The sequence below is a fragment of the Tachyglossus aculeatus genome, chromosome 17 (assembly GCF_015852505.1).
Source record: "Tachyglossus aculeatus isolate mTacAcu1 chromosome 17, mTacAcu1.pri, whole genome shotgun sequence".
Classification (NCBI taxonomy): Eukaryota; Metazoa; Chordata; class Mammalia; order Monotremata; family Tachyglossidae; genus Tachyglossus; species Tachyglossus aculeatus.
Genome location: NC_052082.1, coordinates 53,945,037 through 53,960,544, shown reverse-complemented (window position 1 = coordinate 53,960,544; position 15,508 = coordinate 53,945,037). Strand labels below are relative to the sequence as shown.

At 49.0% G+C, this 15,508-nt stretch overlaps 1 protein-coding gene across 4 annotated transcripts in view; it reads right to left on the bottom strand.

Moving 5' to 3' along the window:
• Nucleotides 1-15,508, bottom strand: part of RAP1GAP2 (RAP1 GTPase activating protein 2) — a 152,445-nt gene that overhangs the window by 94,624 nt on the left and 42,313 nt on the right. Inside the window, exon 1 of one of the 4 annotated variants that reach the window (XM_038759489.1) lies at nucleotides 111-556. The exons of the other annotated variants lie outside the window; for them this stretch is intronic. Within the exon in view, the coding sequence (XP_038615417.1) occupies nucleotides 111-217 (107 nt within the window). The 5' untranslated portion in view covers nucleotides 218-556. Of the gene's footprint in view, nucleotides 1-110; nucleotides 557-15,508 lie in introns of those variants that run through there. 4 annotated transcript variants of the gene reach the window in all.

Here is a 15,508-nt window from a genome sequence, read left to right as displayed (position 1 = left end):
ACATAGTAAGTGTTTAACAAATACCATCATTATTATCATTAATAATAATAATAAACGAAATTTCTCAAACCAAGCAGAAAGAGAGCGAGGAACTTAAAGGGTGCCTTTACCTTTTCTCTTTATTTTGCTTTCGCGACTTGTGCAACAACCCTATGAGAACCACAGCCGCCCGGATCCCTGCCCTTTTGGAGTGCATCCTGTCCACCGGCTGGGACATAGTTAAGGTGACCAGTCTCCCGGGTCCGGTACTTGGCAGGGAGGCTCGCTCCAAAAAGTGCCAGCCTCCCTTTCTAGCCCACGCTGGCGATGCTCGCCCTCTCTCGCTTTCCCCTCATCTGTTCGGGTTAGGGGTTGCCTCGGAGGTGTGCGCTCGCCTGGATCAGGTGACTTCTCTCTCTCACTGCCGGCGACCTTCAAGTCACCTGCCTCCCCTTCTTGCCCGGCTGCTGCTGCTGCTTCTACGGCTACCCTTTCTGCTGCTCCTGCTTCTATCTCCTCCTACAACGCTGCTGCTGCTCCTGCTACCCCTTCTGCTGCTGCTTCTTGTGGTGCAGCTGCTGCCCCTTCTTAAACTGCTGCTGCATCTGCTGCCTCCTCCTACACTGCTGCTGCTACTACCTCTTCTGCTGCTCCTGCCTCTTGGGGTGCAGCTGCTGCCCCCTGTGCTGCTGCTGCCTCCTCTTACAATGCTGCTACTTCTCTCTTGTGCTGCTGCTTCTTGTGGTGCAGCTGCTGCCTCTTCTTACTCTGCTGCTGCTTCTATCTCCTCCTCTGATACTGCTGCTGCTTCTTGTAGTGCAGCTGCTGCCCCCTTTGCTGCTGCTGCTGCTTCTTAGACTCTTGCTGCTTCTTGTGGTGCAGCTGCTGCCACTTCTGCTTCCTCTTGTGCTGCTGCTTCTTGCGGTGCAGCTGCTGCCCCGGGTTGCTACCTCCTCTTACTCTGCTGCTGCTTCTGTCTCCTCCTCTTATACTGCTGCTGCTTCTGGTGGTGCAGCTGCTTCCCCCTTTGCTGCTTCTGCTGCCTCTTCTTACACTGTTGCTGCTTCTTGTGGTGCAGCTGCTGCCTCCCCTTATACTGCTGCTGCTCCTGCTTCTGGTGCAGCTGCTACTTCTGCTGCCTCCTCTTACGCTGCTGCTCCCTCCGCTCCAGGTTGCTAAGCGGGCGGCCCCGCGCCTGGTGGCGGTTCCAAATCAATTCCATCCCTTCCTCGCGCCGCAAGGGGGCGCTAGCGTCCTCGTGGGCCCCGTGCCCACCCGCTCAGCCCCCGACCCCACGCGGCGGCGTAGTGCCCCCTGCTGGCCGCTCCCCGCGCCGTCCACCACGAAAACCCGGGCCGGAATCCGCACGGAGAGGAGCCCGAGCCGGGCAGCGTGGGCAGGGCAACCAGGGAGACGCGGAGCATGTCGGGATTGGATAATAATAATTATTATTATTAATAATAATAATAATAATAGCATTTGTTAATTGCTTACTATGTGCAAAGCACTGTTCTAAGCGCTGGGGGAGGGTACAAGGTGATCAGGTTGTTCCACGTGGGGCTCCCAGTCAATCCCCATTTTACAGATGATGTCACTGAGGCCCAGAGAAGTGACTTGCCCAAAGTCACACAGCTGACAAGTGGCGGAGCCTGAATTAGAACCCATGACCTCTGGCACCCAAGTCCAGGCTCTTTCCACTGAGTCACGCTGCTTTGCCGGAAGCCCAGGTGGCTTTTGGGAGTGGGGATCCTTCTAGGTGGGTGGGGGACTCCTATGTTGCTGCTGGCCTGGAGCCCTGGCTGCTGTGGCAGTCTCGCCAGTTGATCGTTTTTTTCCAATGCAGGACGGCCCAGGAGGCTCTTGCCCTCCTGGAAACCCCGTGCTCACTGCCGTAAGAGATGCGCTGCCGCGAAAGAATATAATTCATTGAATCGTATTTATTGAGTGTTAACTGTGTGCACAGCAATAACAATGATATTTGTTAAGCACTTTCTAGGTGCCAAACACTGTTCTAAGCACTGGGGTAGATACAAGCTAATCAGGTTGGACACGGTCCCTGTCCCACATGGGGCTCACACTCAATTCCCATTTTACAGAGGAGGAAGCGGAGGTCCAGACAAGTCAAGTGACTTGCCCAAGGTCACATAGCAGATAGGTGGCAGAGTCAGGATTAAAACCCAGGTCCTTCTGACTTCTAGGCCAATGCCATATCCACTAGGCCATGCTGCTTCTAGAACAGAAATTCCCCAGGTCGAGGGGTTGCGCTGGCAGTGGCCCAAAAGATGGACAATGCCAAGGAGTAAATGGACAATTCAGGCTTTCTGAACCAGCTTGGGCTAGGTGCATCCTCTAGATTGTAAACTCACTGTGAGCAGAGAACGTGACTACTAAACTCTTATACTGTATTCTCCCAAGCACTCAATACAGTGCTCTGCACACCATAACCGCTCAGTTAATACCATCAATTGATTTTGATCCAAGGCCCCTTAGAATTTGGGTGGAAACTGGATCGGGGCTGACAGGGAGACTTTGTGGATTTAGCCCCACAGATTATGTTACACAATCATTTATAAGGCACTTTTTATGAACAAATGTCCCCAACTTTCCACAAATTGCTGAGCCGTCCCAGAGAAACAGGACTGTAAAATCAAGGTCCTTGAGCTCCCAGTTAATATTTGTTTTCCTCAGCCAGACCTAGATTGATAAAGCCAACCCATAAAAGATGTTTCACAACCCCAATACTGTCCTGCTGCGAGTAATTGTTGCCATGGAAACTCTTCCAGCCACATGCACAAACCCCCAGTGGACCCTCCACAACATCTACACCCCCCCCAGAACCGTGAGCACATGGTCATGCTGTTTTGGGGGATTTTCTTTTTCCTTTTTCTGTTTTTTCTGGCATTTGTTTAGAACTTACTATATGCCACCCACAGTACTAAACACTAGGTAGATACAAGTTAAGTTGGTAGAATTTCGCTACGCAAAATATGGGGTGACCCCAGATCAACCAGCTAGACGAAAGGCATGTAACCCATCTACGGGGACTATTTAATGTTTTAGATTAAATCTGTTAAAGTTCAGGTATCCACAGCTCAAGTTCAAGCTCTTTGTCCTCCCATCCTTTTCCCTCCTCCCCTACCCTCCCTGCCCCAACCCCATCATACAACTGATAAGATACAGAGCTGTGGGTTTGGGGAGTGGGAACAGGGAGGGGATTAGTGTGGCAACAGTCATCGTCCTAATGGGCAGTCCTGGCCTCTCCCCTGTCCTTCTACCCCTCCTCACACACCCTCAGTCTTGCGGCTCTCAAACATCTAAGGATGGTCTTCTCCTGGGCTCAGGGGTCAACACCCCAAGAAGCAGTATGGTCTATTGGATAGAGCATGGGACCTGAGAATCAGAAGGACCTGATTTTAATCCCAGCACTGCCACTTGTTTCTCTGTAACCTCAGGCAAGTTGCTTAAACTTCTCTGTGCCTCAGTGAAGATGTGGGGATTAAGACTGTGAGCCCCATGTGGGACAGGGACTGCGTTCAACCCGATTTGCTTCTATCTACCCCAGTGCTTAGTACAGTGCCTGGCACATAGTAAGCACTTAACAAGTACCACAATTATTATTATTACATCCAGTTAGCCTGGCGGCACCCAGGGAGGGAGAGCCCCAAAACACACACATACATAACCCCCATGGGACGGAACCAGGAAACACTGCCTGCAGAGGGAAGTTTTTTGCAAACAGGAGAGAGTCTGGGCACACGGCCAGTTCCTAGACGACCCCATGGGCCGGGACAGGCCGACACGCACCCCTGGCCAGGAAGAAAAGCCCTTTCTGGGCTCTGGGAGCCATCCAGGAGGAACTAGGAGCTCTGCCCCTCCACCCCCACCGAGGCCCAGCACCATCATTCAAAGAGGGAGGGATGAGTGGCAGGAATAGGAGGCGAGAGCCTGAGTTCACCCACACCAAATGGGCTCACCACCCTCCTGGGAGCTTGAGAAGGACTAGGACACCCCCTTGGCTGTCTATTACTAATAATAATAATGGTACTTAAGTACTTACTATGTGAAAATATACTGGGGTAGATACAAGATAAATCAGACACTTTCCTTGTCCCAACCAGGGCTCAAGGCCAAGGGGGAGGGAGAACATGTACTGTGTCCCCATTTTACAGAGGCGGAAACAAAAGCACAGGGAAGTTAAGTGATTCCCCCAAGGTCACACAGCAAGCGAATGGCAAAGCCAGGATTAAAACCCAAGTCTCCCGATTCCCCCAGGCCTGTGATCTTTCCACTGGGCCACATTTTGACTTCGGTGCCAAAGGTGAGGAATGGGGGAATTGCATAGAAATAACTCCCAGAAGGAAGTAATTTCATCCTCTTTCCAGCTTCTCCGGAGATTCTAGGAAGCAACGGTGCTGCTTAGCAGCAGAACTTCATTTCCCCACATGCAGATGTGTGCTCCCTCACATGCCCATGTGGACACACATGCCCCTCACATCCAGGCAGAGATGTGTCTGTTTCTCCTTGTTAGATTCAGTGTCTCTCAGTATCTCTCTTTCTGGTCTCTGTCTCTATTTCTCTCTCCAGATACAACAGTACCCTCTCCTGGCAATCCTAGGCATGGCTGTGCTCTGAGGGCTGCTGCTGGAACTGAAGGCAAACGCGACGGGTGGGTAAGGGAAAAGTGCTGTCTGGTTTCCCCTCTCTCTAAGCCTTTTCATTCGGGAAGACTTGTCCCATGAACTGGGCGAAGTCTGAGGGAAGGGAATTGGCTTTTCCAGTGAGAATCTGGGATCAAAAGAAGCAGCGTGGCTCAGTGGAAAGAGCATGGGCTTTGGAGTCAGAGGTCATGGGTTCAAATCCCAGCTCCAATTGTTGCTGTGTGACTTTGGGCAAGTCACTTAACTTCTCTGTGCCTCAGTTACCTCATCTGTAAAATGGGGATTAAGACTGTGAGCCCCCTGTGGGACAACCTGATCACCTTGTAGCTTCCCCAGTGCTTAGAACTGACTATGGGGTCACCCCTTATTTTGCATAGGGAAATTCTACCAACTTAACTTGTATCTACCTAGTGTTTAGTATAGTGGGTGGCATATAGTAAGTACTTAACAAATAGTAAGTTATGTATGTGCTTTGCACATAGTAAGTGCTTAATACATGCCATTATTATTATTATTAAAACAATAGTTTTCCAACACCACCTCTTCATCCAGATACCCAATAATCCTGCCCATGAATTGAGTTCAGAGGGCAGAATCCAACCCTCCAGGATTGCCCGCTCCACCAATGCTCACCTGGCAGTTTAGTCCCTGGACGTTGAGCCCCCTGCCCCTCTCCCAGCCGTCCCCCCCCTCCCCCCCCCCCCCACACAGGACAGGGATCACGTCTAATTCACACTTGTGTATTCTTTCCCAGAATTTAGTAGTGCCTTGCACACAGTACATACTTAATGAATGCTGGGGCAGCCTGATCCCAAGAACCAAACAGCACAATTCCCATTCTTCAGTTGTATTTACTGAGCCCTTACTCTATGCACTGCTCTAATTATTTGAGAGCACAGTTGAGCTAGTAGATACCATCCTTGTCCTCAAAGAGTTTACAATCTATCAGGGGAGACAGATGCTAAAAATAAATTACAGGTAGGGAAAAAACAGTCACAGCTCGACCAAGGGAATAAAGCACGGACCTGGGAGTCAGAAGGACCTGGGTTTCCTGACTCCCCCACTTGTCTGCTGTGTGACCTTGGGCAAGTCACTTCACTTCTCTGTACCTCAGTTACTCCATCTGTAAAATGGGGATTAAGGCTGTGAGCTCCATGGGGGATATGGTGTGTATAATCTGATTAGCTTGTTATCTACTCCAGCACTTAGAACAATGCCTGGCACATAGTAAGCACTTAAATACCAGAATTATTATTATTATTATTATTAAGCATAAAGATAGTGACATGAGAGTTGTAAAGTATCTAAGTGTGTAGTGGGTGGGCAGTAGTATAGAGGTGATGCAGTAGGAGGAAAATAGGCGGTGAGATGAGTAATCAGGGAAGGACTCCTGGAGGAGATGGGATTTCAGAAGGGCTTTGAAGTCTGACAAATGTCGAGAGGGAGTGGCATTCTAGGTCAGGGGTAGGGGCAGGTTAAAGGTCAGATGTTCACCCTTTTCAAAAGAGGACCTTCTGAGCTGACTTGTGGTCCTTCAGCTTGAAGAAGGCAGAGGGGGTAACTGACTCCAACCTCTTTCTACAGGAGAAGCAGAATGGCCTAGTGGATAGAGCCCAGGCCTGGGAGTCAGAAGAACCTGTGTTCTAATCCCAACTCTGCCGCTTGTCTGCTGTGTGACCCTGGCCAAGTCACTTCTCTGGGCCTCAGCTACCTAGTCTGTAAAATGAGGTTTAAGATCATGAGACTCATGTGGGACAGGGACTGTGACTAACCTGATTCACTTTCATCATTCATTCAATTGTATTTATTGAGCATTTACTATGTGCAAAGCACTGTACAATACAAGACACATTCTCTGCCCAAAATGAGCTCACATGCACAAGGTAATCAGGTCTCACAAGGGACTCACAGTCTAAGTAGGAGGGAGAACGGATATTGAATCCCCATTTTGCAGATGAGGGAACAGAGGCAAAAATAAGCAAAGTGACTTGCCCAGGGTCACACAGCAGACAAGGGGCAGAGCCAGGATTAGAACCCAGGTCCTCTGACTCCCAGATCCATGCTCTTTCCACTAGGCCATGCTGCTTTTCTTAGTGCTGGAGCATAGCTCCACATCTGGTCCAGGGCTACTGGGCTGGATGAATTCCCAAGATTTCCCCCCATCCCCAACTTGGACTTTCCTTCCCACCAAAACAAAAGCCGTTCCTCCCTCTCTTTACGTTCTTCAGCATGAACTGACTTTCGGAGAAAGCTTCCCTCTAGAGATGCTTCTTCCGGGCAGATTAAATATCAATTTTTTCATGTTTTCTGCCCAAGTGGCTCACAATTGATTTTTAAAGATGCTCAATTCTCAAACATTGGCAGATGGGAGATTGCTTAAGAAACTGTTCAGCAGGAGAGTGTAAAATGGGCATTCCTGTCAGACTAGAAGAGGCCTTGCCTTCTTGCTGTCCCTGTCCACTCAAACTCCTCTTTTTTGCCCCCTGGTAGTAATATTAACAGATGATAACATCAACAATAGAGAAGAAGCGTTACCTAGTGGAAAGATCATGGGCCTGGGAGTCAGAGGACCTGGGTTCTAATCCCAGCTCAGCCACTGTGTGACATTGGGTAAGTCACAACTTCTCTGTACCTCAGTTACCTCATTTGAAAGTGGGGATTAAGACTGTGAGCCCCATGTGGAACATGGACTGTGTCCAACCTGATTACCTTGTATCTACCCCAGTGCTTAGAACAGTGCTTGGCATAAATGCTTAATACCCCAAAAAGGGGAAAACATCTGCATTTCCCCTTGGCTTCCATTGTTCAGATGTGGCTACCTCAGTCACTGCAGCAGCAGAGGCTGATGAGCTGGGGGAGAAAAAACCAGCCCGACATGGCAGGCCCTGTCAGTCATTTGTATTTATTGAGCATTTACTGTGTGCAGAGAACTGTATTAAGCACTTGGGTGAGTACAGTGATATAACAGACATTCTTGTCCACAATGAATTTACACTCTTTTAGGGGAGACAGACATTCATATAAATAAGCCTGCAATCCTAAGGCCAGAACCCCACTGACGCAGAAATAAGGGAGTTCCAGGGTTGCTCAAGTAGAGTCCAGATCCCCAGACAGTTTCTGCAGTGTTCAGCTTGGGAACTTGCCTCAGGTACTCACATTACAAACTCAAGGAATGCCCTGAATTTAGCCAGAAGCTTTCTTCCTGGGAGACTCTAGTGTGCATATTTTATCAGTCAATTACTGGCATTTATTGAACGCTTACTGCCTGCAGAGCACTGAAGTAAGCACTTAAGTGAGTACAATAGGATTGGTAGACAGGATCCCTGCCCATAAGGAGCTTACAGTCTGTGTGCAGACAACACCAGTTCTTTCATGGAGCCCGGTGACACCCCCAGAGAATGAGAGCAGCCTCAGTACACCCCATCCCTTCCCTTAACTCCGTGACCGGCAGTCCCGATGGTCAGGGGCATCTCTATTTTGAGACCCTCAGTCAGCACCCCCGTGGGAAAGAATTTGGGGAAGAATGTGGAAGGTGTTCCAGCTTCATCCCAAGCTGGAGATGAAGTGACCCCAAGGCCCGACAGGAGCCACAGACAGAGTCCGCGAAGCACTGAATAACACAGCTACCGAAGCTCTCTTATGAGCCAAGGTGGTGGAGGAGGGGCCCCCATCCAGGTCAGAAGAGAATGTGCTTGGGGAGAGATTGATTTTCAAGACTCTCAAGCCACTATCAACTCCATTACCGACCTTGTTTTCACATCCTGACTCAGCGCCTGGAACAGGAAGTTCTGTCCACTCCGGAGCCAGGACCGGCTAGCCAGCAGCTCGGGACTGGAAGTTCATTGTGGGTAGGGAACCGGCCTACCAATCCCAATACCTTGCCTCTCCCAAATGCTTAGTTCAGTGTTCTGCAACCAGATTCAAATACTGTGGCTTAGTGGACAGAGCACAGACCTGGGAGTCAAAAGGACCTGGATTCTCATCCCAGCTCCCCCATATGTCTGCTGTGTGACCTTGAGTAAGTCACTTCACTGGGCCTCAGTTATCTCATCTGTAAAATGGGGATTAAAAAAAATGATCCCCATGTGGGACAGGGACTATGTCCAACCTGATTAACTTGTATTTATCCCAGTGCTTAGCAAGTACCTTTAATATTATTATTGTTACCAAGGGTCAATTGCTCTCTCAACTCTCACTGGGTTCCTGAAGACTATGCTGAGAGGGAGTCTGACTGTGAGGGGAGAGGTGGAGAAGGACAACGGGGAGGGGAAGGGGGAGAAGTCAGGAATGGTCCAACCAGGGATTTTGAACCTAAAAGAAACATTTATTCGTTCATTCAATTGCATTTATTGAGCACTTATTGTGTGCAAAGCACTGTAATAAGCTCCTGGAAAGTACAATTCAGCAACAAATAGTGACAATCCCTATTCACAACGGGCCTGGCTTGTCTTAGCAGAAAGAGCTGGGGCCTGGGAGTCAGAGGATCCCGGCTCTGTCATGAACCTGCTGTTTGACCTTGGGCAAGTCACTTAACATCTGGGCCTCAGTTCTCTCATCTACAAAATGGAGATACCTGTCCTCCCTCCTACTTAGATTGTGAGCCCTATGTAGGACAGGGACAGTATCTGATCTTTCATTCAATCATACTTATTAAGCATTCACTGTGCGCAAAGCACTGTACTAGGTGCTTGGGAGCGTACAATACAACAGACACAATCCCCGCCCACAGTGAGCTCACAGTCTAGAGAGCTGATTATCTTGTATTTACCCCAATGTTTAGCACACAGTACGTATAACAAGTACCATTATTATGTTTAATAATAATAATGCTCCATTGTAAATTATCCACATTACACCTCCCTGCTCCTTGATTTCAATCTGTCCATCACAATCATATTTACTGAGTGTTTACTGTGTGCAGTGCACCGTACTAAGCACTTGGGCGAGTACAAATGTAACAGAATCCTTAAAAACGTTCCCTATCCGCAACAAGCTAACAGTCTAGAGGGGAGGAAGACATTAATATAAATTATAGATGTGAAACCTTGGGCAAGTCACTTCACTTCTCTGTGCCTCAATGACCTCATCTGTAAAATGGGATAAAGACTGTGCCTGTTTATTGTTATATTATACTTTCCCAGGTGCTTAGTACAGTGCCCTGCACACAGTAAGTGCTCAATGAATGAGATCCCCATGTTAAACATGGACTGCGTCCACCCGATTATCTTGTATCTCCCCCAGCACTTAGTACAGTACCTGCCACATAGCAAGTGCTTCACAGATACCATTAAAAAAAAATAAGAAACTCCCAAACACTCAACACAATGCTCACCAAGCCACAGACTGAAAGCTCCATGGAGAAAGGGATCATGTAAGCCTTTTGTGGTCAAGGACTGTCTCTCTTTATTGCTATATTGTACTTTCCAAGCGCTTATTACAGTGCTCTGCACACAGTAAGTGCTCAATAAATACAACTGAATGATTATCTGCCAATGGTTCTGGATGCTCCCAGGCTCTCAGTACAGTGCTCTGCACAGATTAAGTGCTCAAAGAGCACCAGTGACTGACTGACAGGTTGAGAAAACCGAGGCTGAGCTGGCTGGGCTCTCACCCCGGGGCCTGGGAGCCCTGAGCCCTCACTGAGGGTGTCGAGGAGTTCCCAGCACGATTTCTGCCTCACCCTACCTTCTCGGAATGAGCAAGCAGCCGGGGCAGAGGCCAGGATGGGAGGGGCCCTGGGTTTCTGTGGTTAGCTGCGGCCGGCGGTCTGAGAGAGGTGAAATCAGGCAGCTTCGCTCGTGAGATCCACCTCTTCTACAGAGGTCAGCCCCTCTCCGGCCCCAGCCCCAACCCCTCTCAGGGGGAGCCCTGAGATCTAGCAAGGAGAACGACTGCAGCAAACTGTCAGAACCAGAACAGCAATAGAGCCTGGGCCTGCAAGTCTGAAGGACCTGGGTTCTAATCCCGGCTCCCCCACTTGTCTGCTGTGTCATCTTGGGCAAGTCACTTCACTTCTCTGTGCCTCAGTTACCTGTTTACTTGCTTTGATGTGTATATATCTATAATTCTATTTATTGATAGTGATGCCTCTTTACTTGTTTTGATGTCTGTCTCCCCCCTTCTAGACTGTAAGCCCGGTGTGGGCAGTGATTGTCTCTATTGCTGAATTGTACTTTCCAAGCACTTACTCCAGTGCTCTGCATACAGTAAGCACTCAATAAATATGACTGAATGAATACTTCATTTGTAAAATGCAGAATAAGACTGTGAGCCCTATGTAGGTCAGGGACTGTGTCTACTCTGATCAACTTGGATCTATTCCAGTGCTTAGAACAGTGCCTGGCACATAGTAAGTGCTTAATACCATTAAAAAAAAGAAGATGGTCAGTCAATCAATCAATGGTATTTATTGATTGCTTATGGTGTGCAGAGCACTCTACTAAGTGCTTGGGAGAATACAACAACATAAGAGAGTTTATAGATATATTCCCTGCCCACAATGAGTTTATGGTTTTCCTTGCCCTTTTCACTGCCTGCAGCCACTGCCTTTTATTAATAATAATAATGATGATGATGATGATAATAATAATAATAATAATAATAATAATAACAATAATTAAATGCTTCCTTTGTGCCAAGCTGCAGTAGAGCTGAAATAATCAGGTCAAACAGACTTTGAGCTCCGTGAGGGACAGTGAATCCTCATTTCACAGAGGAGGAATCTGAGGCCCAGAGAAGTCAAATGAGTAACTCAAGCTCACATAGCAGGCAAGTGGCCTAGCTGCGAGGAGAAGCCAGGTGCTTCTTTCCACTAGTCCATGCCGCTTCTCCACCTAAGGGGCAGCTCTCCCTTCTGGTGAGGTCTCCAGACCTCACAGTTCCTCAACTGCTGTTCTCCCCCATGCCCTACCCCACCACCACCACGCCCTACCCCCCACACTCCTTTTTCTTCCTCTTTCCCTCTCATTGCAAAACCCAGGGCTGCCCTGCAACACTGCTTGGGTGGTGAACCCCCTCCGGCTCACCCGCCTCCCTGCCCCGGCTGGATGGCATTCCAGCTCTGGGTTCCAGTTCCTTGAGCCTAGGAGAAGGTGAGACCATGGCACCCAAGACGGCGACAGGCAAGAAGCAAGGAGACTACCACCCCCCACCCAAACCCCCAGTTGTTTCCTGGCTCTGACTTGAGAGGTTTCCTTAAATCCACTCAATCACCTCGCCCCCTCCTACCTCACCTCAATGCTCTCCTACTCTGGCCCAGCCCGCACTGCTAATGCCCACCTTCTCACTGTACTTCGATCTCGTCTATCTTGACGCCCACCTCTCGCCCACATCCTGCCTCTAGCCTGGTACGCCCTCCCTCCACAAATCCAACAAACAATTACTCTCCCTCACTTCAAAGCCTTATTGAAGGCACAACTCCTCCAAGAGGCCTTCCCTAATTAAGCCATCATTTCCTTTTCTCCCACTCCCTTCTGGGTTGCCTTCACTTGCCCCCTTTATTCATCCCCCCTCCCAGCCCCACAGCACTCACGTATATATCCAGTAATTTATTTATATTAATGTCTCTCTCCCCCTTTAGACTGAAAGCCCAGTTCCTGCCCACAAATCTGCTAATTCTGATGCACTGTACTCTCCAAGCACTTATTACAGTGCTCTGCACACAGTAAGTGCTCAGTAAATATGATTAATTGATCCAATCCTGCCTCCCTGCTGTTGTGCTCCAGGGTGTCCCATGAATTTCTCTGGCTCCTCCTCAGCCCCTATTCCAGAACCCCGAGGCTGGAAGGAGCAATATTTTTTTCTACTAACTCTATTATAATAATAATAATGCATTTATTAAGCACTTACTATGTACCAAGCACTATTCTAAGTGCTGGGGTAGATACAAGGTAATCAGGTTGTCCCATGTGGGGCTCACAGTCTTAATCCCCATTTTACAGATGAAGTAACAGGCACAGAGAAGTTAAGTGGCTTGCCCAAGGTCACACAGCAGACAAGTGGCACAGCTGGGATTAGAACCCATGTTCTCTGACTCCCAAGCCCGTGCTCTTTCCACTAAGCCACGTTGCTATTATACCCTCCCAAGCTCACAGTCGAGTGCTCTGCATAGAATGAGTGTTCAATAATACAGTCGGTTGATTGTTTGGGTACCCATACTTCCAGGAGTTGAAGCAGGGATAGGAAAAGCTAGGGACGCGATTGAATGTATGAATGAATACGAAAGTGGACAGGGGACACGGGGGGAAAGCCATTTCTGGTCCTTTTAAGCCCCACCCCAAGGCCCAGCATTGTGATACTGACCAGCCCTACTCCGAGATAGACCAGCCAACCAGCCCAGGGCCTTGATGTGGGGGAGATAAAGACCATTATCAGGGTTTCTTATGAGAAGAGACCCAGGGCCTGGGTTGAGAGGCGTCTTGCCTTTAGGGGATAGCTCCTGATTCTCATCTGCCCAGAACAGAGCCACCCCTGGCCTGTCGCATTAATAATAATAATAATGGTATTTGTTAAGCACTTATGTGCCAGGCACTGTTCTAAGCGCTGGGGTAAATACATGGTAATCAAGTTGGATATAGTCCCTGTCCCACATGGGGCTTACAGCCTGAATCCCCATTTCCAGATGAGGGAACTGAGGCCCAGAGAAGTGAAGTGACTTGCCCAAAGTCACAGCAGACAAGTGGCGGAGCCGGGATTAGAACCGTTGTCCTCTGACTCCCAAGCCCTTGCTCTTGCCACGCTGCTTCCCAAGCCCTATACCCCAAGCTCCCAGTGGGGCAGCAAAGGAGAGGATGTCTCCCCACAATTCTTGCAGGGCATGACCTAGGCTAGCTCAAAGCCTGGCACTCTGCCCCGCCCCACTTTGCCTCTGAACACTGTTCCTAATAAGAAGAAGAAGAATAGTACTATTTGTTAAGCACTTTACTATGTGCCAAATACCAAGAGAGAGCCAAGATAATTGGTCGGATGCTGTTACAGTTTAAGGGAGGAAGTCCAACCAGAATTTAACCCTCACTTTTCAGATCAGGAAACTGAGTCCCAGAGAAGTGACATGGGCATGTTACTCCCCTCCTCAAAAATCTCCAGTGGCTACCAATCAACCTACGCATCAGGCAGAAACTTCTCACCCTCGGCTTCAAGGCTCTCCATCACCTCACCCCCTCCTACCTCACCTCCCTTCTCTCCTTCTACAGCCCAGCCCACACCCTCCGCTCCTCTGCTGCTAATCTCCTCACCATGCCTCGTTCTCACCTGTCCTGCCATCAACCCCCGGCCCACGTCATCCCCCAGGCCTGGAATGCCCTCCCTCTGCACATCCGCTAAGCTAGCTCTCTTCCTCCATTCAAGGCCCTACTGAGAGCTCACCTTCTCCAGGAGGCCTTCCCAGACTGAGCTCCCTCCTTCCTCTCCCCCTCCTCCCCCCTCTATCCCCCCGCCTTACCTCCTTCCCCTCCCCACAGCACCTGTATATGTTTGTACGTATTTATTACTCTATGTATTTATTTTATTTGTCCATATTTATTCTATTTATTTTATTTTGTTAATATGTTTTGTCTTGTTCTCTGTCTCCCTCTTCTAGACTGTGAGCCCACTGTTGGGTAGGGACTGTCTCTATATGTTGCCAACTTGTACTTCCCAAGCGCTTAGTACAGTGCTCTGCACACAGTAAGCGCTCACTAAATACGATTGAATGAATGAAGTGAAGTGACTTGCCCATGGTCACCTAGCAGGCAAGTGTCAGAGCCAGAATTGGAACCCAGATCCCCTAACAGGCCTGTTTTCTTTCTAGTAAGCCATGCTGGCTGCCACTGGCAACATCCCCGAGCCTCCTAGTGTCTTTGCTGGGGTGATCTGGGACCTCCACACACACTCTGGCCCGGGTGGGCTCTGCCCACTGGCAGCACTGGCCAGCCCCTCTACTCTACAAGCCCTACTCTCCCCCTTCCTTCCCTTCTGCAGTTTCCGAATGCAGTGCCCACAATAACCACTAGAGGGACTCCCAGCCAAGGCACAAGCGCCACTGTGGGACTTGGCCGAATCATTCAATCGTATTTATTGAGCGCTTACTGATGATGATGATGGCATTTATAAAGCGCTTACTATGTGCAAAGCACTGTTCTAAGCGCTGGGGAGGTTACAAGGTGATCAGGTTGTCGCACAGGGGGCTCACTGTCTTAATCCCCATTTTTACAGATGAGGTAACTGAGGCACAAAAGTTAAGTGACTTGCCCAAAGTCACACACAGCTGACAATTGGCAGAGCCGGGATTTGAACCCCTGACCTCTGACTCCAAAGCCCGTGCTCTTTCCACTGATCCACTGTACTAAGCGCTTGGGATCCCATTGGTGATGGTATTAGTTAAGCACCCATGTGTCAAGCACTGTTCTAAGCGCTAGGGTAGATACAAGATAATCAGGTTGAACACAGTCCATGTCCTACATGGGGCTCACAGTCTTAGTCCCCATTTTACTTAGGCATAGGGAAGTTAAGTGATTTGCCCGAGGTCACAGCAGACAAGTGGTGGTGGCAGCATTAGAACCCAGATCCTTCTGAGTCCCAGGCCCGTGCTCTATCCACTAGGCCACGGTGCTTTCTTTAATGATATTTGTTAAGCCAGTCAATTGTATGTATTGTGTGTTTACTGTATGCAGAGCACTGTAATAAGAAGTTGGGGGAGTAGACACATTCCGTACCCACAATGAGCTTACAGCTTACTATGTATCAAACAGTGGTCTAAGAGCTGGGACAGGTACAAGTTATTTAGATTTGACAGTTCCTGTCCCACATTGGGCTCACAGTCTAAGTAGGAGGGAAAACAGGTAATTAATCCCCATTTTACAATTGAGGGAACTGAGTCAGAGAAGTTAAGTGAC